The 23,347-nt window shown below is 40.1% G+C and overlaps 1 protein-coding gene across 1 annotated transcript; it reads right to left on the reverse strand.

Moving 5' to 3' along the window:
* Positions 1 to 19,145: 19,145 nt before the first annotated feature.
* LOC120108098 (loricrin-like) lies at positions 19,146 to 20,553 on the reverse strand. Its single transcript, XM_039121645.1, has 2 exons — positions 20,397 to 20,553; positions 19,146 to 20,115 (listed from the first exon to the last, which is right to left on the reverse strand). The coding sequence occupies exons 1-2, from the start codon at positions 20,491 to 20,493 to the stop codon at positions 19,385 to 19,387; spliced, it is 828 nt and encodes a 275-aa protein (XP_038977573.1). The 5' UTR covers positions 20,494 to 20,553; the 3' UTR covers positions 19,146 to 19,384.
* Between the last annotated feature and the right edge of the window lie 2,794 nt (positions 20,554 to 23,347).

Here is a 23,347-nt window from a genome sequence, read left to right on the forward strand (position 1 = left end):
TGAAGAAATCAAGTGCTTTCAAGCATCCCAAGTGATTTCAAGCTCAACCACTCTCTTCCGCTCGGGATTCAAAGCTCATACTCAAGCCTACGCGATCCACATCGGAAAAATCATCATTTCCCACGCTTCCAACGGCAAAAGGATTCTTCCGGGTTCTATTGTTTATCATTGTCATATTTGCTTATTTAGAGCTTTTCAATCCTTTGTAAAACCTTTCATTGTGGTGCTTGTTCCAGTCAAGGGACTTGGAACAAGGGAAAGGCGTCCCAAGCCTAAGTGAAATTGGGGGTTATAGGGTTTGTTGTTAGCCCGGTGTAAAACAACGAGTTGGGTAGTGAACTCGCAAAAACTACCGTACTGTAATCGTGGATTATAGTGAAAATTCTCAAAGGTGCTTTGGGGAGTGGATGTAGGAGCAGTGGAGGCTCCGAACCACTATAAAAGCTTGTGTTTGCGATTGTTTGTCTTCATAGCTTTATTTTAGCTTTAGCTCATACATTTGTGTGTTTTATTTTTTAATTAGACAAAAATTTTAAAACACCCAATTCACCCCCCCTCTTGGGTGACCATCTCTGGGCAACAAGTGGTATCAGAGCAGGTGCTCTGTGTATTTCTTGAAAGACCTAACCGTCTTAGCCAAAGATCTAGATGGCAACACCCTTTAACAATGTTCCTGCTGAGGGGCAAGCAACCAATAGACCTCCACTCTTCAATGGGACAAATTATACCTATTGGAAGACTAGAATGAGAATCTTCATTCAAGCACAAGACTATGCCTTGTGGAGGGTTATAGTCAAGGGACCACAAGAACCATCACACATGGTTAATGGCATTCAAGTTCCCAAACCTGAGGAGGATTGGGATGAGAATGATGATAGGATGGCTCAACTCAATTCAAGAGCCATGAACTCATTATTTTGTGCTCTAGATGTAAATGAGTTTAATAGAGTCTCCACATGTAGTTCCGCTAAGGAAATATGGGATAGGCTTGAAGTTACCCACGAGGGTACAAATCAAGTCAAAGAGTCCAAAGTGAACATTCTAGTTCACAAATATGAGTTGTTTAAGATGGAACCCAATGAAACCATCACATGCATGTTTACACGCTTTACCGATATAATTAATGGTCTAAAGAGTTTGGGTAAATCTTATACTAATCCGGAACTTGTAAGTAAAATTCTCAGGTCTTTGCCAAAAGCATGGGAAGCAAAGGTCACGGCGATCGTAGAAGCCAAAGACCTCAACACCTTGGGGCTAGAACAACTTTTGGGCTCATTGATGACGCATGAGCTCACGATGAAGCAACATGAAGATGATTTGCCAAAGAAGAAGACAATTGCACTCAAGGCTACTTCGAGTATGTGTGAAGAAGAAAGTAGTGAGAGTGAGGAAGAAAGTGAGGACGAGGACTTGGGTTTGATAGCTAGGAAGTTTAAAAAATTCATGAGGAAAAAGAAACCCTTTCCAAGGAAAAAGTTTGGAGGGAGAAATGATTGGGAAAAAGAAAAAGAAAAAGAAAGAGATCCAATCATATGCTACGATTGCAAGAGACCGGGACACATTCGTTCCGAATGCCCTCAACAAAAGAAGTTTTTTGGAAAGAAGAAGAAGAAGGCATTGAAGGCAACATGGGATGATAGTGACACATCATCCTCCGAGGAAGAGAAGGAAGAGACCGCCAATTTGTGCTTCATGGCATTCGAAGACGACGAGGTATGTCAAAACTCAACTATAAATTTTACTTTAGAAGAATTGTATGAAGCTTTTCAAGAACTTATGGGTGATTGTAGTATGTTAGGAGCAAAGAATAAAGAGTTAAAAGCCTCCAATCAAAAACTGAAAGAAGATATTGAAAACCTATTGATTGAGAAGGAGAGCGTTAAAAATATTAACACCATTGACCTAGAAAATAGAAACTTAAAACTTAGCATTGAAAATAAAATGGGAAAAACACTAATTAAGGAATTAAATCTAAAAGTAAAATCTCTACTCGATAATAATACCTCACTTGCACAAAATGTTGAATCCCTTAAAAAGGATAAGGAAGAACTAGTTAAAGAAAATTTAAATCTTAAGAATGAGGTACATAAATACAAACCAATTGTTGAAAAATTCACACAAAGCTCTGAAAAATTAAATCTTATTCTTTCAAATCAAAGAGCTGTTTTTAATAAAGCCAGATTAGGATATAAAACTAACAAACAACAAAAGTATCTAAAGAATTTCTTTGTAAAAGCAAAAGATGTAAAAACTGAAAAACCTACATGCTTTCATTGCGGAAAGAATGGACATAAAGTCTACTCTTGTATTCAAAGAAAGATCCAAACTAACAAGAGTACATTTGTGAAAGCTAAAAACATAACTAAAGTATGGGTGCCTAAGGGAACCAACTACACTAACCACGAAGGACCCAAGAAAACTTGGGTACCTAAGAGCTTCACATGATCATTTTGCAGGTATGCCTTGCAGCCGGGAATAAAAGAAGAATGTGGTATCTTGATAGTGGTTGCTCAAGGCATATGACCGGTGACAAGAGTCTCTTCGTCACTTTGAAATCAAAAGAAGGAGGAGTAGTCACATTTGGAGACAATGCTAAAGGTCAAATCATTGGTGTTGGTAAAATCTCCATTTCACCCTCCTCTTTTATTGACAATGTATTGTTAGTTAATGGACTAAAACATAATCTATTAAGTATAAGTCAATTTTGTGACAAGGGATTTAAAGTGTCATTTGAATCATCACTATGCATAATTAGTAGTCCAATTGACAATGAGATCATACTCACAGGACATAGGCATGGAAATGTTTACATGGTTGATCTTGATGATCTCACCATGAAGGATGGCCAATGTCTTGTAGCCATGAGTCCCAAAGTCAATGAGACTAGTTGGTTATGGCATCGTAGGTTAAGACATGCTAGCATGAATTTAATTTCTAAATTGATTATAAAAGATCTAGTCAAAGGACTACCAAAGATAGATTTTGAAAAGAACAAAATTTGTGCTGCATGTCAATTAGGAAAACAAACGAGAAGCTCTTTTAAGTCTAAAAACATAGTCTCAACAACAAAACCCTTAGAACTAATCCACATGGATTTGTTTGGACCCACTAGAACTACTAGTCTAGGGGGTAAGAAATTTGGTCTTGTAATTGTTGATGATTTTTCACGTTTTACATGGGTTTCATTTCTTGCACATAAAGATGAGTCCTTTCCCGCTTTTATCAAGTTTCATAATAGAGTTTCGAATGAACTCAATCTTAAACTAAAAGCAATTAGGAGTGATCATGGTACCGAGTTTGAAAATCAGCACTTTGAAAAGTTTTGTAACGAAAATGGTATCAATCACAATTTCTCGGCACCTAGGACACCCCAACAAAATGGGGTGGTAGAAAGGAAGAATCGCACACTAGCAGATATGGCTCGTACCATGTTGTGCGAATCGGATCTACCAAAATATTTTTGGGCTGAAGCAATAAATACTGCATGTCACATTTTAAACCGTGCATTAGTTAGATCCATCTTGAAGAAAACACCTTATGAGTTAATAAAAGGTAAGAAACCAAATATAAGCTATTTTCATGTTTTCGGTTGTCGATGCTTTATTTTAAATAATGGAAAGGACAATCTAAGCAAATTTAGTGCTAAATCAGATGAGGGGATCTTCTTAGGTTATTCCTCATCTAGTAGAGCATACAGGGTCTTCAACAAGAGAACTCTTGTTGTTGAAGAATCCATTCATGTTGTTTTTGATGAAGCTAACGGAGATTCTTCTAGAAAAGAAGAAGATGGTGATGCAGGTATACTTGAAGACCGAATGAAGGAATTCTCCATACAAGACAAACAACATGAGGATGAGATCAAAGAAGATACAATTCAGCAAGATGAAGAAGATCAACCTCCATCAAGAAATCAAGATCTTCCTAAGGAATGGAGGTATGCACATGGTCATTCAAGGGATCTAATCCTTGGTGATCCTTCGCAAGGGATAAGGACAAGATCCTCTCTAAGAAATACCAGTAATTATCTTGCTTTCGTTTCACAAATAGAACCTAAATCACTAGAAGAAGCCGAAAAAGATGATAATTGGATGAATGCTATGCAAGAGGAATTAAACCAATTTGAAAGAAATGAAGTTTGGACTCTAATGAAAAGACCCCCTAATGTTACAATTATAGGCACCAAGTGGGTGTATAGAAATAAACTAGATGAAGATGGAATAGTCATAAGAAACAAAGCTAGACTAGTTGCCAAAGGTTATAATCAGGAGGAAGGAATAGACTTTGATGAAACTTTTGCTCCTGTTGCTAGATTAGAAGCTATTAGACTACTTTTGGCATATGCATGCTTCATGAATTTTAAACTCTATCAAATGGATGTAAAAAGTGCATTTTTAAATGGTTATATAATGGAGGAAGTTTATGTAGGACAACCTCCAGGCCTTAAAAACCACTTACATCCAGATTACGTTTATAAATTGCATAAAGCATTGTATGGACTTAAGCAAGCTCCTAGGGCATGGTATGAAAGATTAAGTAATTTCCTAATTGAAAATAAATTTAAGAGAGGAAATGTAGACAAAACCCTCTTCATTAAAAGAAAAGGAAATGACTTATTGCTTGTGCAAATTTATGTGGATGATATAATTTTTGGTGCTATTAACGATAGTCTTTGTCAAGAGTTTGCCAAGCTTATGCAGGGAGAATTTGAAATGAGCATGATGGGTGAGCTCAACTTCTTCCTTGGGCTACAAATAAAATAATCAGAGGAAGGCATCTTCATCAGTCAGTCCAAATACATCAAGGAAATGTTGGAAAAATTCAAGATGAAGGATGCAAAGGAAATCAGCACACCCATGGGCTCAAGTTGCAAGCTTGACAAAGATGAAAAAGGTAAAAATATAGACTGCAAATTGTACAGAGGTATGATAGGCTCATTACTTTACCTTACTGCTAGTAGACCAGATATATTATTCAGTGTTTGTATGTGTGCTAGATACCAAGCATGTCCTAAGGAATCACACTTGCAAGCTGTTAAAAGAATTTTTAGATATCTGGTAGGGACATCTAATGTAGGCTTATGGTATTCTAAACAATCTGACATAAATTTAATTGCTTATTCCGATGCTGATTTTGCCGGATGCAAACTCGACAGAAAAAGCACAAGTGGCACATGTCAATTCTTAGGTGCTAATTTGGTTTCCTAGTTTAGCAAGAAACAAAATTCAGTTGCCTTGTCCACAGCTGAGGCTGAGTACATTGCAGCTGGAAGCTGTTGTGCCCCAGTTCTTTGGATTAAGCAACAACTTGAAGACTTCGGTATCAAAATGGATAATATACCAATTAAATGTGATAATACAAGTGCAATTAATTTAACAAAAAATTCTGTCCAACACTCTAAGTCAAAGCATATAGAGATTAGGCATCATTTTATTAGGGATCATGTGCTGAAAAATGATGTGATGATTGAATATGTATGTACTGAAAATCAATTGGCCGATATCTTTACAAAGCCCCTTTGTAAAGATAGATTCAACTTCTTAAGGAATGCTTTGAGCTTGTATGATCCTAGCAAATAAATTGAACTTGTATTGCATTGCTTTGCTACTCAAACTAGTAATCCACCTCAAGGTAAACATAAGTGAAAGCATGAATTCATCTAAGCTAAATGACGAACTGTTTGACTTTCCGGAGGATGGTTACCCTCCCTTGGACTCTTCATGGAGATATTTTCAGAGCCTATTTCATAGGTATTCGAAATTTGGTCAAACATTCCTCATTTCAATATTAATAATTCAAAAATCATTATCAAATTATTATAGGATGTATTATTAAGGGGGAGGATCACAAACAAATTCACTCTGTGTTTATCAAAAGAAATCATGTTGATTAGGGTGATTAAATAAAAAAATTGGAAAAAGATAGAATTCAGTCTGAAATTTTTCAGTGTCGGAAACGTCTCTGGCAAATCGCAGAGACGTCCCCCCAGGCGAGACGTCTCGCCTTAGTCGCGGAGACGTCTCGGGGACCGAACGAGGGTTTTTAAAATAGGTCGAAACAGCTCGAGCCGACCCGAGCTTTCCCTTTCATCCCCGACAAAAACAAAAACCCTAGCCTCCATTTTTCTCCAACACAAACCCTAGCCTCTTTCTCCTCATTTCCCTAGGATTTCCATTCAATGGCACCCAAAAGAGCTAGGAAGACTGGTGGGAGGCGTCCTAGGGCAGCGGCCGACGGTAAGGAACGGAGGGAAGAGCCTTCCGCGCCGTCTCCTCCGGTTGCTCCGCCGACCACAACCATTTCCTGTGCAAATCGCACAGTGACAACCGGGAGGTACATAGATTTTCATTTTCTAGATAGTGAGGGGTTCTCTATTGGAGAGAGACTCCGAGCCCAAGGGTGGGAGCACCTTTGTACCCTCAATACCTCGACCTACCCCAGCCTTGTTAGAGAAATGTTTAGTAATATGGCTTTAGGGGACTTAGGGTACACTGCATATGTCCGGGGGACATTAGTAGAAATTAATGAGGACATCTTATCCACTGTTTTGCAAATCCCTAAGGACGGTGAGGCTCCAACCTCACATCCCCAAAGGGAAATAGCCCTAAACTTACTTTTAGGACGAGAGGACTGCGGCCCTCTTGATGTAGTGAACTCACAAGACCTAAATGCCGAGATGAGATTACTTTTAAGTATTGTCAACCGGGTCTTGTTTCCTAAAACCGGTCGCTTCGATTTTGTTTCGGAGCGAGATTTAGTTATCATGCACCATATCCTACTAGGGATTCCTCTAAACCTCCCTAGACTCATGTTAAACTACATTGCTCTATGTCATAGGTATTCTAGGTTTAGTATACCCTATGGCATGATATTTACCCTAGTATTTAAACACTTTAAGGTTCACATTCCCGAAAATGAACCTGCAAAACCCTTGAAAAACACCGACTACTATAATGAGGGCACAATGCGAAGAATGGAGTTTCAAAAGGTAGATGGGTCTTGGGTCAAGGTACCAAAAAGAAAAGCTCAAACCCTAGAGCCTGAGATCCCACATCAGGAGTCTGACCACCACTCTCCTCCACCCAGCCACATGGATTTCCCTGATATACCCTCCAGCTCAGCTGGACCTTCCACATCCATGCCACCACCTCCTCCAGTCAGTGGGCCCTCCTTCCTATCAGAAGACCAGATGCGTACCTTAGCATCTGTCATTTGCCAGCAGATGAGGGAGGAAATGAGATCCATGATCTCTACTGAGTTGGCCCCCATCAGAGCTTCACATGAAGGGCTTCTACAAGAGCTGAAGGAAATTAGAGCTCAAATTGAAGCTACAACGCAAGAAATAGTTGGTGTGGGTGCCACCCAAACAATCAGATCAATTGAGCTAAAGGACAGCTTGAAGACCATTTCAAAGAGTCTTAAAGAGTTGACAAGCCCAGGAGGAAATGTGGGCACCTTGGTTGCCCAACTTAGAGGAAGAATTGAAATGGCAACCATAGAATTTGAAGCACTCGTGGCAGCCTTCCATAAGTCACAGGGAGATCAGTTCAAGACCCTAATGGATTCAATCAATGCATTTATAGATGCAGCTTGTAGGGCTTATGAGCAACGTCGCCGATAAGGGACTTTTTGTAGACATCTAGGGATCTTCTTTTTGTATACCCTAGGCTATTTTGAAACACTTTTTGTAGTAGAAATCAATACTTGTAATGATTTCTTCTTTTAACTATGTACTGACTTCAAAGGTTTACAATGATACATGAATACAATTTCTTTTGAAACCTTGTGTATGTGCTACTGTGTATGTGATTCTGTGACTGTGTATGTGTTTCTTGTGATGTGCCATAAAAATCTCATAACATACCTTAAGTATTCAAATTCAACACAACTTATCCATGCATATGACACAGGGGGAGCACATCTTGTGATAACTATGTTAAACAAAAAGAGGAGTCTGAAATGAATTCCAAAACAAAGGGGGAGTGATATGAATGACTAAAATTCTTTAATAGAAATAACTTGGACAGGGGGAGCACAACTTGAATCTCCTTGAGTAGTTCATAGAAGGATAATTTGTCCCCTTCATTGTTGATGACAAAAAGGGGGAGTAGATATATAGAAGGGGGAGTAGAACCAATATGGATATTGGATACATTGGAATGCAAAATACGAAATTCATACTCCAAAGTTGAATTAGAAAAGATAAAATTGAAAAATATTGGCTTTTGGATAATTGCCCTTCTGGAAAAGAAAGGGGGAGTCAAAAAGAACTTAGCTTTCAAATTTTAACTTAATTCAAATTCAGTTGATATGCTAAAATTGCTTAAGAGCTATAAAGATCAATCTTATGCATAATGATAGAACTGAAAATTGACTATTTTGAATTATGCACACTGTATCTAGCTCTAATCAAAACATTATGCTTGTACATCTGATCAAATACTGTGTATATGTTTAAAATTCGAATTTTGCATATACTCAGTGTTTTGTCATCATCAAAAAGGGGGAGATTGTTGACCCCCTAATGGATTTTGATGAATACAAAACACTAGAGTATAATTCCATTTATCTTAACAATTTAATTGAGGATTTCATGTATTTTATTAAGAATATTGTTAAGAAATGTCTAGGCAAGTTCCCATGATTTTTTAAGGACTTATTGAAGAATTTTTGAGATGAAAGAAAAAGTTCAGGGACAGCCGAGACGTCTCCGGCACAAACAAGAAGAACTGGCACGTCTGGAGACGTCCCCGGCACCTGCCGAGTCGTCCCCGCGATAGCAGAGTCGACTCTCTCAGTAGCGGAGTCGACTCTCTCAGTGGCGGCAGAAAGGCAGTTTTCAAGAGATATGCGCGAGACGTCCCCACCGTACGCGGAGTCGTCCCCGCAAGTAAAAAGCAGACTTCCCGAGTCGTCACCGAGGTAGCGGAGTCGGCTCTCTCAGGGTTTTCCAGAGGATGTCATTTTCGGTGATAAGGCAGCCGAGATGTCCCCTGAAAGAGCGGAGTCGACTCTCTCAGAGAATTCCAGAAGACATGTTTTTCGGAGTTATAACAGCGGAGTCGTCCCCAAGGCAGCAGAGTCGTCCCCATGCAAAAAGTGCAAACAAGCCGAGACGTCCCCGTAAAGTACAGAGACGACCCTCTCAGAAAAACAAAAAAACAAGGATTCAAACGATGCAATTCCAGAGTCGTCCCCGTAAAGTGCCGAGTCGATCCCAAACAAAGTAAAAAGTAAATTTATACAGCCGAGACGTCTCGCATTGAAGCGGAGACGTCTCCGGAGCGCCTGGGACGCGACTGACAACTTTTGCAGGTTTGGTTTGAATTTCAAATCTCTTTTACTTTATCTCTAACGGCTATATTTGCTTTTTGGGCTATAAAAGGGACCTCTTAAGTGCTTCTCAACAACTCTTCACCAACCCAAAGCTAGATCATTTAAGAGAGAAGCAAGAGAGAGAAGTTCAAGGGAGTGAGTGCATTCAAGTGAAGAAATCAAGTGCTTTCAAGCATCCCAAGTGATTTCAAGCTCAACCACTCTCTTCCGCTCGGGATTCAAAGCTCATACTCAAGCCTACGCGATCCACATCGGAAAAATCATCATTTCCCACGCTTGCAACGGCAAAAGGATTCTTCCGGGTTCTATTGTTTATCATTGTCATATTTGCTTATTTAGAGCTTTTCAATCCTTTGTAAAACCTTTCATTGTGGTGCTTGTTTCAGTCAAGGGACTTGGAACAAGGAAAAGGCGTCCCAAGCCTAAGTGAAATTGGGGGTTATAGGGTTTGTTGTTAGCCCGGTGTAAAACAACGAGTTGGGTAGTGAACTCGCAAAACTACCGTACTGTAATCGTGGATTATAGTGGAAATTCCCAAAGGTGCTTTGGGGAGTGGATGTAGGAGCAGTGGAGGCTCCGAACCACAATAAAAGCTTGTGTTTGCGATTGTTTGTCTTCATAGCTTTATTTTAGCTTTAGCTCATACATTTGTGTGTTTTATTTTTTAATTAGACAAAAGTTTTAAAACACCCAATTCACCCCCCCTCTTGGGTGACCATCTCTGGGCAACAATGATGCCAAATAACTTTTTATTAATTCATTAATTCATATACAATTCAATCATCAACAGGCCGACGATTGACTTTTAGGACACAATTCCTAACACAATCATCGGGCATTGTCGCTGATAAGAAGAAAGCCTAGATAGCTGTCGCGACCTCCTGCCTAACAATTTGCCAATGCCTCCTAAAGAATACTAGAGGAAAACCATTTGGCCTGGAGATCTTGTCCTCACCTAAGGACCATAGAGCTTCCTAGACCTCCACTACCGACACCAAACTGACCAAGGCTGTATTCTCACTCTCTGAAACCCTCTCCTCCGGATCTGGCAACAAACCCCCATCAGTGTCACTCCCTTGAATGGTCCACCTCGCCCAAAAGAATTGGTCCAAGGTCTGCCTGATCAACTGTTTGCGGAATTTTTGTCTCCAGAAGATCTCCTGCAGCTTGAGAAGAGAAAGATATTTGAACAACCAGGCCCTAAGTTCCACCTGCTCTCCATCGGACAGACCGCACCGTCACTCCTCTAGATCCTAGAGCTTGGCAATGGCCGCTTCCGCTTCCTCAACCCTTCTGAAGATGTTCCCCACTTCTATCCGGTTCCACCTAAGTAGCCGGCGTCTCATCAACTCAAGCTTGCGGGAGACTCTGTACCTGTCATCCCCCCTCACTAGCGTCCGCCAAGCTTCCAACACTATCTCCCACGACCGCGGATAAGAGTGCCAGATCTGTTCAAATCGGAAAATACTACGAACCGGAATGGGGTGCGAAGTAGTCACTAGTACCGGGCAGTGGTCCGAAGCAATCGGTGCAGGTGTCATATCCAAAAGTCTGGGACCCTCTAGATCCAGTTGGTTGTGGCAAAGGCCCTGTTAATCCTCTCCCACACGCGCGCCCTGCCCAACCTGTTGTTGCACCAAGTGAACCGCGGTCCAGTAAAATTGAGGTCGGCCAATCCACTTCTCGAGATAAACTTCTGAAACTCCCTGACTTCGATCTTGTTGGTGCAATACTATAATATTCTTTATTATCATTTTATTATACCAAAAGTACTTTCTCATTTTGATTGCCAAACATATGCTAAAGCTTCACAACACTTTAGAAATATTATTATCAAACAACAAATAGCTCTTTATAAAAAATTTACTTCCAAAAGCTCTATTTTTTGAAAGCTCTACTTTTAAAAGTCTATTTTTAAAAACTCTACTACCAATAACAATTCTAAACAAGACTTTATTATTTAGCAGCAAATCTACCACAACCAAATAAACTTTCACCCAGTTGCGTATCCTACTGACATCCTTATTGGAAGCAGGATCAAAGTGGTAGTCAGGTTTATTTCAAGTGGTAGTAAATGGTAAATGCTGTTGCCATATTAAAACATAAAGAATTAAGCAGGAAAACTGCTATTTTTATTATAATATAATAACTATCTTTTCTTTTGTTGAAAAAAAAAACATAAATGCGCACGCGGCCAAAATCTCGGGCCGCGTGCGCGTTTGAGAAAAAGGTAACGCCCAGCGGGCGTTACGCATTTGAAAACGGACGCGTTTGAAAACGCGTCCGCAAATGACCAAACGGCCCCTGTAAAAACCCCTATTTAAACCCCTTGATTTCATCTCTTTGTAAGCACGAAAAAAATATAGAAAAATAGTGGAAAAACTCTGGAAAAATTCTTCTTCTCCTTAGCCACTTCCGATTTTCATTTTTACATTTTTATTCAGTTTTATTTTATTCTTTTCATACTGCTCTTTGCTGGATCTGCAAGTCCGATCGGATTCGTTTTGACTTCTTCCGAGACGTGCCGAAGAAGAGGTTGTAGGGTCGTCGTATCTCCGAGAAGGATTGCCGGGTGACCCGTACGTGGGGGCAAATACTTTTTTGGGACAGCGTCTACGCGCTTCGACCTGCTTTCAATCAGGCTATTTCTTCTACCTTTATTTTTAATTTAATATTAGTAGATTGGTAGGATTTGAAATTCTATGATATAAACTTATTAAATGCATAGATTTACTTTGTGCTAGAATAGATTTATTTTGTATTAAAATAGAATTATTTGGATGCCGAATGATATGCATGTATATTATTTCCTTTAAGATTTTTTTTTTATTAATTGAATTTATAGATTTATTTATTTAGTTAGGAGATATATTGCTAACAATCCAAAGAAGTATTTATTTTTGTTAGTAATATATAATTAATTAAATTCTTTATTACAATTGTGGCATATTAGATTTTAATTGCAATAATTGTTTTTGCTAGCACATCATCAATAATAAATTATTCTAAAGAGTTAATAATTTGGTTAACCTCCAAGAGGTTTATTATACCTCCATTTGGACTTCTCAAGGAGTAATTTCCAGATCCCATTCAAACGGGAAATTCGGAAATTGGTTGATACATAATAGTTAATCTATTGAATTGACTTATTAGATCTCAATAAATTATTCTAATAAAGGAATAAATATTTTAATTCGCTGAATTGACATTTTAGATCTTAATTACAATAATTGATTTGCCATAAAATTAGTAATCAATTATTTCAATAAGGCAATAATTCAAATCTAACATATAATTCATTAAATTGATATTTTAGATCTCAATTAAAATAATTGATTTGCTACTACTAAATTAGTAATCAATCATTGCTAATTCGGAAAATTCAAACGAAAAATTTTGAAATTAGTTAATCCACAATATCTAATTTAAATTTGCATTTAGGTTATTTTAAATATTGAATTTGTGTGATTTCTAGTGATTATATCTACTAACTAATAGTGTCTAAGAAAAGCTTGTCAAAAAGGCATACGTGCCTAAGAAAGGCTGGTACTTAAGTGAGCCTAGTGCTCCACCACCGATCTGGAGCTGATCTGGCTATTAGTTTTTTGGATATATCAATTAGACATCCAAAGTTCAATATAAATATTACTGCAATCTTTTGACATAGATTTTTTGATTTCAATCAGGTTTCTGTCACTATTCTGTAACCCTGATCCTATGGCCTCAAACACTAGTGACCATCTTAGTGCCAAACCTGAAAAATTTGATGGCCATAACTTTAGGAGGTGGCAGAACCAAATGCGGTTCTGGCTCACCACATTAGGGTTAATCTCAGCCATAGGTCAAAGTACGACTGAAGTTGATAACGGGTCCAACCCAACTACTTCTTCCAACACTGAACATTCTGCCTCCACTAACACACCCACTAGGACACCTGATGAGATAGATTATCATTGTATCCATAGAATCCTAGGTGCTCTTTCTGAGAGGCTGTATGATATCTATTACACAGCCAAGAGTGCCAAAGAACTCTGGGACACCCTAGATAGCAAATATGGTCTTGATGATGCTGGGGTAAAGAGGTTCAAGGCCTCCGATTTCAATAAGTTTAGGATGGTGGACTCAAAGCCTATGAATGACCAAATTCATGAATTTGAAACCCTGATCCACCAGCTTAGGGCTAATGGAACCAATTTGGATGAATCATTCCAGGTAGCCTGTTTGATAGATAAACTACCTACTTCCTGGTCTGATTTTGCTAAGACCCTGAGCCATACCCAAGGAATTCTCACCCTAACCCAAGTCTCAAACTCCATTAGGATTGAAGAGCAGCATAGGCTCAGAAATAATACCTCTACTGGATCTAAAAATAATGCATATAATGTAGAAGCTCCTCCTAAGAAAAATCAGAACCGACCCTTCCGTAAGAATTTCAAGAAGAAACCCTACAACCCTAGAAACCCTAACCACCACTACAATGGGAAGCCTATTCAATCCCAGGAGCAGAAGAAGAAGAAAGAGGAAGGTGGTGCTCGTTTCTGTTATGTGTGTGGTCGGACCAACCATTTGTCTCCACAGTGCTTCTATAAGAAGACTGCACCTCTTCAATCTAAGAAGAAGGGTCCACACACATCCAGTGCTCAAGTCAACATGGTGACTTCCGGCGCTGGCTCTTCTGAGACAGCTTTCAGGTCTGTTTCCTTCACTCCTGAAGTTAACATGACTTTACAAGCACTAGATTGGTGGATTGATACCGGAGCTGGTATTCATATTTGTTCGGATCGTTCCTGGTTTTCTTCTTACCAGATCTCAAGTGGAGGAGCTGTGATCATGGCAAACAGCTCGGAGGCACGTGTGTTAGGAGTAGGACGTGTGGACTTAAAGCTTACCTCTGGAAAAGTCCTGTCACTGCACGGCGTCCAACATGTTCCAGTTGTTAGGAGAAACCTCATTAGTGGTTCTTTGCTTGTCCAGCAAGGCTTTCGTCTTGTTTTTGAGTCCAATAAGGTTGTAATTTCTCATGGTGTTATGTTTATTGGAAAAGGATTCCTTAGTGAAGGATTGTTCAAATTGAATGTAATAGCTCCTTCAATAAATGAAAATCCTTTGATTATGAATATAGAGCCTCCTTCTACTTGGCATGGTAGATTAGGTCATGTAAATTATAATTCAATTAAGCAACTTATGAACCTAAATCTAATACCAAAAAGTGATCTCAAGAACCATGAGAAATGTCAAACTTGTGTAGAAGCCAAACTCCCTAGGAAGCCTTTTAAATCTGTTAATAGGGATTCTGATCTATTAGAGTTGATTCATAGTGATGTTTGTGACTCTGGTAGAACTTCTAGGGGAGGTAACAGATACTTTGTAACATTTATAGATGATCTATCGAAGTTCTGTTACATCTACCTAATTAAAACCAAGGATGCGGTGCTCAGCAAATTTAAAATTTTTAAGATTGAAGCTGAGAACCAACAGGAAAAGAAAATTAAAATTCTTAGATCAGATCGGGGAGGTGAATATACATCAAATGACATAACTCAATTCTGTGAAGATCATGGAATCATTCATGAAGTGACTGCACCCTATTCTCCCCAATCAAATGGAGTAGCAGAAAGGAAGAATAGGACTTTAATGGATATGGTGAACTCCATGCTTATAAGCTCAGGAGTACCAGAAAATTTGTGGGGGGAAGCTCTTGTTTCAGCCTGTTATATCCTTAATAGAATTCCCTCTAAAAATAATGATCTAACCCCATATGAAGTTTGGAAACATAGAAAACCTAATCTTAGCTATTTAAAAGTGTGGGGGTGCTTGGCAAAAGTAAAAATACCTGATTTTAAGAGAAAGAAAATAGGCCCTAAAACAGTGGATGCCATATTCATAGGTTATGCAGCCAATAGTAATGCCAATAGATTTCTGGTAATAAGTTCAGAAATAAATGATATTAGTAACAACACTATCATAGAAGCCAGAGATGCAACATATTTTGAAGACACCTTTCCACTTAAGACTAGAGTAGATAGCGGTATAGCTAGTAGCTCTAGTAGAATAAGGACAAGAACAATAGAAGTAGAAGCAGAACCTAGGAGAAGTAAAAGATCCAGGGTAGAGAAAACATTTGGAGATGATTTTTATACCTTCCTAATAGAAGACTCTCCAACTACCTTTGAGGACGCAATGAAATCTTTGGATTCACCTTTTTGGAGAGAAGCTGTGGACAATGAGATGCAATCAATTATCCAAAACCATACTTGGGAATTGACTGATCTTCCTCCTGGTTGTAAAACAATAGGATGCAAATGGATCTTTAAGAAGAAACTTAGGCCTGATGGCTCTGTAGATAAATTTAAGGCTAGATTAGTTGCCAAGGGCTTTACTCAGAGACCTGGGGTAGATTTCTTTGATGTTTATGCACCTGTAGCTAGGATAACTACTATTAGGGTCCTTATAGCATTAGCCTCCATTCATAGATTAGTGATTCATCAGATGGATGTTAAGACAGCTTTTCTAAATGGAGACTTAAATGAAAAAATTTATATGGACCAACCAGAGGGATTTAAAACCCCAGGCCAAGAAAATAAAGTTTGCAGACTAGTCAGATCTCTTTATGGTCTTAAACAAGCACCTAAGCAATGGCAATTGAAATTTGATGAAACCATAATGACATTTGGATTTGAAATCAATAGCACAGACGAATGTGTATATCATAAGAGAGTTGGACACAAATTTGTGATCTTGTGCCTTTATGTAGATGATATACTGATCTTTGGGACAGATCTTCAGATAATTGATGAAGTAAAACAATTTTTAAGTCATAAGTTTGATATGAAAGACTTGGGACAAGCTGACTTAATTTTAAATACCAAAATAATTAGAAGTGCAAATGGAATTGAGTTATCCCAAAGTCATTATGTTGACAAGATACTCAACAAATTTAATTATTCGGATTGTCAGCCTGTCTCTACTCCCTTTGATCCCTCTACACATCTTAAGAAGAACTTAGGAACTCCTATCCTTCAAAGCCTATATGCTCAAATCATAGGCTCACTAGGATTCCTAACTAACTACACTAGGCCAGACATAGCATATGCTGTAAATAGACTTAGTAGATATACTGTTAATCCAAATAGAGATCATTGGACAGCATTAGAGAGAATTCTTAGGTATCTTAAGGGTACCAAGTCCTATAGTTTGCACTTTAGTGGGTTTCCTGCTGTTCTAGAAGGCTATAGTGATGCCAACTGGATCAGCGATACCTTAGATGTTAAATCCACCACAGGATACGTCTTTCTCCTAGGAGGTGCTGCTGTGTCTTGGAAATCCACCAAACAAACCTTAATATCTAGGAGTACCATGGAATCTGAACTGATAGCTTTAGACACTACTAGCACTGAGGCTGAGTGGCTCAGAGATCTACTTATAGACCTTCCTGTAGATGAGTCACCTTTACCACCTGTCTCCTTACATTGTGACTGTAAATCTGCAATAGATAAGTGCAACCAAGAAAATGCCAATGTAAAAATGAACAGGCACTTAAAAGTACGTCATAAATCATTGAGATATAAATTGAAAAATAATGTTATTGCCTTGAATTTTGTAAAATCAGAAAATAATTTGGCTGATCAGCTTACAAAAGGTTTATCTAGAACAGTGGTTCTAGAGTCGTCGAGGGGGATGGGGCTTAGCCCATAAAGATAGATCACCACGGTGGGAACCCAACCTTAAAAGGTTCAATGGGTAGAAACAAACCGAAGTGTGACTAAGAGGAGCACTATTTTATGTTGTCCTCATCCCTATGGCGCTAGTGCTCATAAGAGCAAGCGGTAGGATGAGTTCGTTTGTATAACTCTTAATGAGTCCGAGACCCAAGAGGCAGGAGCTTCCTTGCTAGCTTCCTTATTAGGACTCACCTATATGTGCAGTCGTGAGGCCGCGATTATGGAAAATGGGCGATTTCCTAAAAAGCACATGATAGATACCTGCGCATGGCCATAATAGCGCAACCCGCTTAGAACCCAGATCGGGCTATATTATGTGTGTTGTTGATTTAATCTGAGCCATGGACCGAGGTTCAAGGTTAAGACCACCTTGGCTCCACAGATGTAATCAATTGTCACTAAGTGAAGGTTCAAACCGAAAGGTACCTACACCTATTACATAATATAAGATATCCAGCATTTTATTTTGATTTTAAAATTATTTAAGTTTTTTTTTGTGGGGGATTGTTGAAAAAAAAAAACTTAAATGCGCACGCGGCCAAAATCTCGGGCCGCGTGCGCGTTTGAGAAAAAGGTAATGCCCAGCGGGCGTTACGCATTTGAAAACGGACGCGTTTGAAAACGCGTCCGCAAATGACCAAACGGCCCCTGTAAAAACCCCTATTTAAACCCCTTGATTTCATCTCTTTGTAAGCACGAAAAAAATATAGAAAAATAGTAGAAAAACTCTGGAAAAATTCTTCTTCTCCTTAGCCACTTCCGATTTTCATTTTTACATTTTTATTCAGTTTTATTTTATTCTTTTCATACTGCTCTTTGCTGGATCTGCAAGTCCGATCGGATTCGTTTTGACTTCTTTCGAGACGTGCCGAAGAAGAGGTTGTAGGGTCGTCGTATCTCCGAGAAGGATTGCCGGGTGACCCGTACGTGGGGGCAAATACTTCTTTGGGACAGCGTCTACGCGCTTCGACCTGCTTTCAATCAGGCTATTTCTTCTACCTTTATTTTTAATTTAATATTAGTAGATTGGTAGGATTTGAAATTCTATGATATAAACTTATTAAATGCATAGATTTACTTTGTGCTAGAATAGATTTATTTTGTATTAAAATAGAATTATTTGGATGCCGAATGATATGCATGTATATTATTTCCTTTAAGATTTTTTTTTTATTAATTGAATTTATAGATTTATTTATTTAGTTAGGAGATATATTGCTAACATCTTTTCCATGGAAACAATATGATAACTACTTAGGAGTGAGAGAAGGTGGGTCGAAATGTACAATGACATAAAATTTTAGGAGGTAGAGGTGCAACCGGGACACATGGAACCACATCTGGTGGGAACCTAGCTAACAGGGCTCATATTTGGGTTAAGCCCCAATCAAACTCCATGGGATTCATTCTAAGTTGCTGTAATTAATTCAAAAACTTGGATTTGTTTCGATGTTACACCATAAAGCGATGGATTTGATCTGGTCTACATCTTATTAGACTTGAAACAAATTAAAGTTATCTAAGTTAAGCTCAAATTGATTGAGCCAAAACGACTTGGATGTGGTTAGTTGGTGCCCCTCTCCTGAATACAAGCACTAGAGCGCGCCCTTGACAAACACTAAATTCCTTCCCAAACAAAAATTGAATATGTTATCATCCTTATGCTAGCTTGTAACCATATGCAATTATGCAGCCATGCATGGCGTGATCTGCCAAATGCCTTGTGAACAATCTAAATGGACACTAATGAGGCCCGAAATATGGGTAGGTAGCGTCCGTATCCATTTCAGCAAGATCCAGAATCCATCTTAGTATTATTAAGGCCATGGTTTTAGACCAGAACCAACAACACAGCGCATGACCAACCAAATGGATGGAGTCCAGGTCAAGCTTTTACACAAACCCAGCCAAGTAAATTTGAGATTAGGTTGGGTTGGGTTTGATTGGGTCATGTTCAAGACGATCAGTAAGACAACCTAGGAATAATAGTGTGCTAAAATTAGTCCTGAATAGTAATATTCCAGAATATGCTATCAATTTACTGACTGATAATTTGCACCAAAGAACACCAATCTGTTCATGCTCGGAGGGTGTAAAAAATCCAAGTTGGAAACACCTTGTCCTCTCCATTTATTTATTTATTTATTTACTTGTCGTGAGAGGGAGCTCTCTCTCTTTGTTCACACGCGGGATACTACGTATGATTTCCACCACATCATGTTGGATTTTTACTAGTGCGTTATTATATATTTATGCTGGTTGCACAACTAAAGCATTAGGGATTAACCAAGATAGGTGCGACGATCGCAATCTCCATATCCTCAGCGGCTTCAGCAACCCCACTGGCAATTGCCACCGCCATATCCTGGATAACCACCTCCGGGATATCCAACGCCACCATAACGCCCACCTCCTGGATAGCCACCGTTGTATCCACTATTACTACCGCCGCCGCCGCCGCCACCGCCACCGCCGCCGCCGCCGCCGCCACTGCCAGGATAGCCGCCGTTGTATCCACCACTACCACCACCGGGATAGCCGCCATTGTATCCACCACCGCCGGGATAGCCGCCGTTATATCCACCACCACCAGGATAACCGCCGTTGTTTCCACCACCACCACCAGGATAGCCGCCGTTGTTTCCACCACCACCACGACCAGGATTGCCGCCGTTGTTCCCACCACCACCACCAGGATAGCCGCCGTTGTTTCCACCACCACCACGACTAGGATAGCCGCCGTTGTATCCACCACTACCAGGATTGCCGCCGTTGTTTCCACCACCACCACGACCAGGATAGCCGCCGTTGTTTCCACCATCACCACCACGACTAGGATCGCTGCCGCTATTTCCACCACCACCACGACCAGGATAGCCTCCGCTGTATCCACCACGACCAGGATAGCCTCCGCTGTATCCACCACCACCAGGATAGCCGCCGTTGTATCCACCACCACCACCAGGATAGCCGCCTTTCTTTCCGCCAGATGAGTAGCCACCTTTGTATCCGCCAGAGTTCTTCTGGTCCCCAACACCCTCTTCCTCCACGTTCTTCTCTTCTGCATGTGAAACAATAGTCTGATTAGTTACAACGAAGTAAAAACACCGTTTTAATTTTGACATCTCCCTGGCCTTCGGAACAACACATGCATGCATGGGATATGCATGCCTTGGGCAACTCGATTGGATTGCAGCGTGCATGTGATGGGCATATCGTTAGATAATGGACCAATATATATGATCTAATGACCTTGGTTTCCTAAATACATAATATTTAACAAACCATAGTCATATGATCACTTGGAGAAGAGATCTAGAGGGGAGAAGACTGAAGTCTCACGAGTTTTCTCGGTCATCTCCCTAGCTGTTGCCGCCACCAAGAGTATCAGCAGAGAGGCCAAGAGAACACCAAACGCAAAGAAAGCCTTGGAAGCCATATCTTTCTTCTGCTCGATCGACAACTATGAGAAATTTGAAAGGAGTAAGATGAGAAAAATCGTGTCCCTGGTGCTCCTTTTATAGCTAGGTTCGTAAGGTCATCAGCTGGGGTCATTTATTGGAAGACCGTGATCTCTGATCGTTTGGGGCAGTTGGATGTTAGTGATGATTCGGCTGCCAGCTGGTTGATAGGGTTTGGCAGTCGACTCTTTTTACAATTTTTGTGTCAAGAATGAACCTAATGGTCAATTACAGACGGTTGAGTATTTTCCATGCTACAAAGGCCTTTTCCTATCTCACACCAAAAGCGCTTTTTTTTTTCTTTTTCTTTTTTTTTCTTTACTTTTCTTCAAAGCGTAAGTACTGTAGATAAATGCATGGCAACAAGAAGTAGTTGATGAGAAAGGGACATCTGAGGCCTAGCTTCTAGCTTGCACATGTGGTCCGCATTAAATTGCGTGCTCGTTCTCTCCACCCGTGTGAAACAATTTTATCCTTCAATGTGAGTCACACTAGCTTAATTTCTTGGTGGAGAAAGTGTTAATTCACGGAAGATATAAATGCACCTCTGGAGCTCATCGCTTCAATTGATTTCGGGAAATTGGTGACTTTTTCAGAAAAAGATGGTAAAATCAAAGTATCAAATTATAATGATTGGTTAGCTATATACATGCGATGCGATGCAGGAGACTGAAGCAATTACTGTGTTTTGTAAAAATAAATAGCAAATAGCTCCTAATAAAATTTTACCTCTTAAAGCTCTATTTTCTGAAAGCTCTATTTTTAAAAGCTCTAAAACCAACAGCAATTCTAAATAGAACTTTAGTATTTTTAGCACCAAATCTACCACTTCATCAAATAAACCTTCACCCAGTTGCTTATCCTACTGCCATCCTTATTAGATGCAGGAGCCAAGTGGTAGTCAGGTTTATTTCGAGAGGCAGTAAATGGTAAATGCTGTTGTGGTATTAAAACATCAAGAATTAAGCAGGAAAACTACTTCTTTTTATTAAAACCATCTTTTATTTTTCCTTGGAAACAGTATGATAACCACTTAGCTAGGGGTGAGAGAAGGTAGGTTGAAATGTACAATGACATAAAATTTTAGGAGGTAGAGGTGCAACCGGGCCACATGGACCCACATCTGGTGGGAACCTAGCTAACATGGCTCATATTTGGGTTAAGCGCAAATCAAACTCCATTGGATTCATTCTAAGTTGTTGTAATTAATTCAAAAACTTGAATCTAGCTTAAAAACTTGGATTTGTTCCGATGTTACACCATCAGGCGATGGATTTGATCTGGTCTATGTCTTAGACTTGAAGCAAATTAAAGTTATCTAAGTTAAGCTCAAATTGATTGAGCTTCAATACATGCACTAGAGCACGCCCTTGACAAAATACACTAAATTCCTCCCCAAACAAAAACTGAATATGTTATCATCCTTATGCTAGCTTGAAACCATATGCAATTACGTAGCCATGCATGGTGTGATATGCCAAATGCCTTGTGAACAATCTACATGGACACTAATGAGGCCTGAAATATGGGTAGGTAGAGTCCGTATCCATCTCAGCTAGATCTAGAATCCATCTCAGTATTATTAAGGCCATGGTTTTAGACCAGAACCAACAACACAGCCCATGACCAACCATATGCATGGAGTCCAGGTCAAGCTTTTACACAAACCCAGCCAAGTACATTTGAGATTAGGTTGGGTTGGGTTCGATTGGATCATGTTCAAGACGATGAGCCTAGGAATAATAATTTGCTAAAATTAGTCCTGAATAGTAATATTCAAGAATATGCTATCAATTTACTGACTGATAATTTGCACCAAAGAACACTGTTGCTGGAATTTGGACCCGAGGGCGACCACTGGGCCGGGAAAGAGGAGCTCCGGTGGGAATCGGCGAGCGGCGGTCCGGCGGAGCGCGACGTCCTCCGGGAGACCTGCAAGAAGCCGGTGGCCGGAGTTCCTGGTGCCGGCCCTCCGATGCTTAAGTCAGAGGGGGCAAGTGTAAAAATCGAGAGAAGTAGTCAATATCCAGAGTTTTTTTCCCTCCCCCCTAAAATGGAGAAGTTCCTTTTTATAGAGGAGGGCTGGGTCACCTGTGATGTGACGGGGCAAACAGTCTATCGTATGATTGGACATGTAGTGAAAATTAATGCTCGATCGTGTGAATCAATGCTGTTACTGTAGGAGATTAGGCCGACGTTCTCAAGTCATCGTGAAGTCATGCCATCATTTGTAGCCACGCAGGTTTGCCGTAAGGGGCTTGGTGTCCGTAGACAGCGAAGGCCATACGCTTTAATTGTTGAGTAGGCTGAGTGCCTGCAGGGGCCATGCGCTTTGATTGCTGAGTAAACTGGATACCTGTAGGAGTCTTACGCATTGATTGTTGACGAAGGCAAGGCGTAGCTTTTTCGGTCGCGCTGCGGGGGGATGTGACCACAGCGGCGCAGGTCGGGCGTCTTTAGGTTGGTAGAGCTGCTCGAATGCTTCCAGGCCGGAGGAGGTCTGCTCGGCCAGCTCCAGGTCGGAGGAGGTCTGCTCGGCCGGCTCTAGGTCGAAGGAGGTCTGCTCGGTCGTTCGTGCAAGCGTGGCGACTTACATTTTTTCCCCCAACACTACCTCCCGACTTTCGAGCTCGAGCTGCTCGCAGACTCAAGCGCGGAAAGTAGTTTTGGCTGTATTAATGTGGATTAGGGGGATTTTGAATTATTGCGCACTTCAAAGTGTTTTTAATGGCGGCGTCTCCTTTTTTGGAAACGTCTCATCGGGGGTTACCTTTTCGTTTTTCGGAGCATCCTCGCGTCGTGGGCTCATGATGGGGCCACACGATCCGACGA

This window comes from Phoenix dactylifera, unplaced genomic scaffold (genome assembly GCF_009389715.1).
Source record: "Phoenix dactylifera cultivar Barhee BC4 unplaced genomic scaffold, palm_55x_up_171113_PBpolish2nd_filt_p 001170F, whole genome shotgun sequence".
Classification (NCBI taxonomy): Eukaryota; Viridiplantae; Streptophyta; class Magnoliopsida; order Arecales; family Arecaceae; genus Phoenix; species Phoenix dactylifera.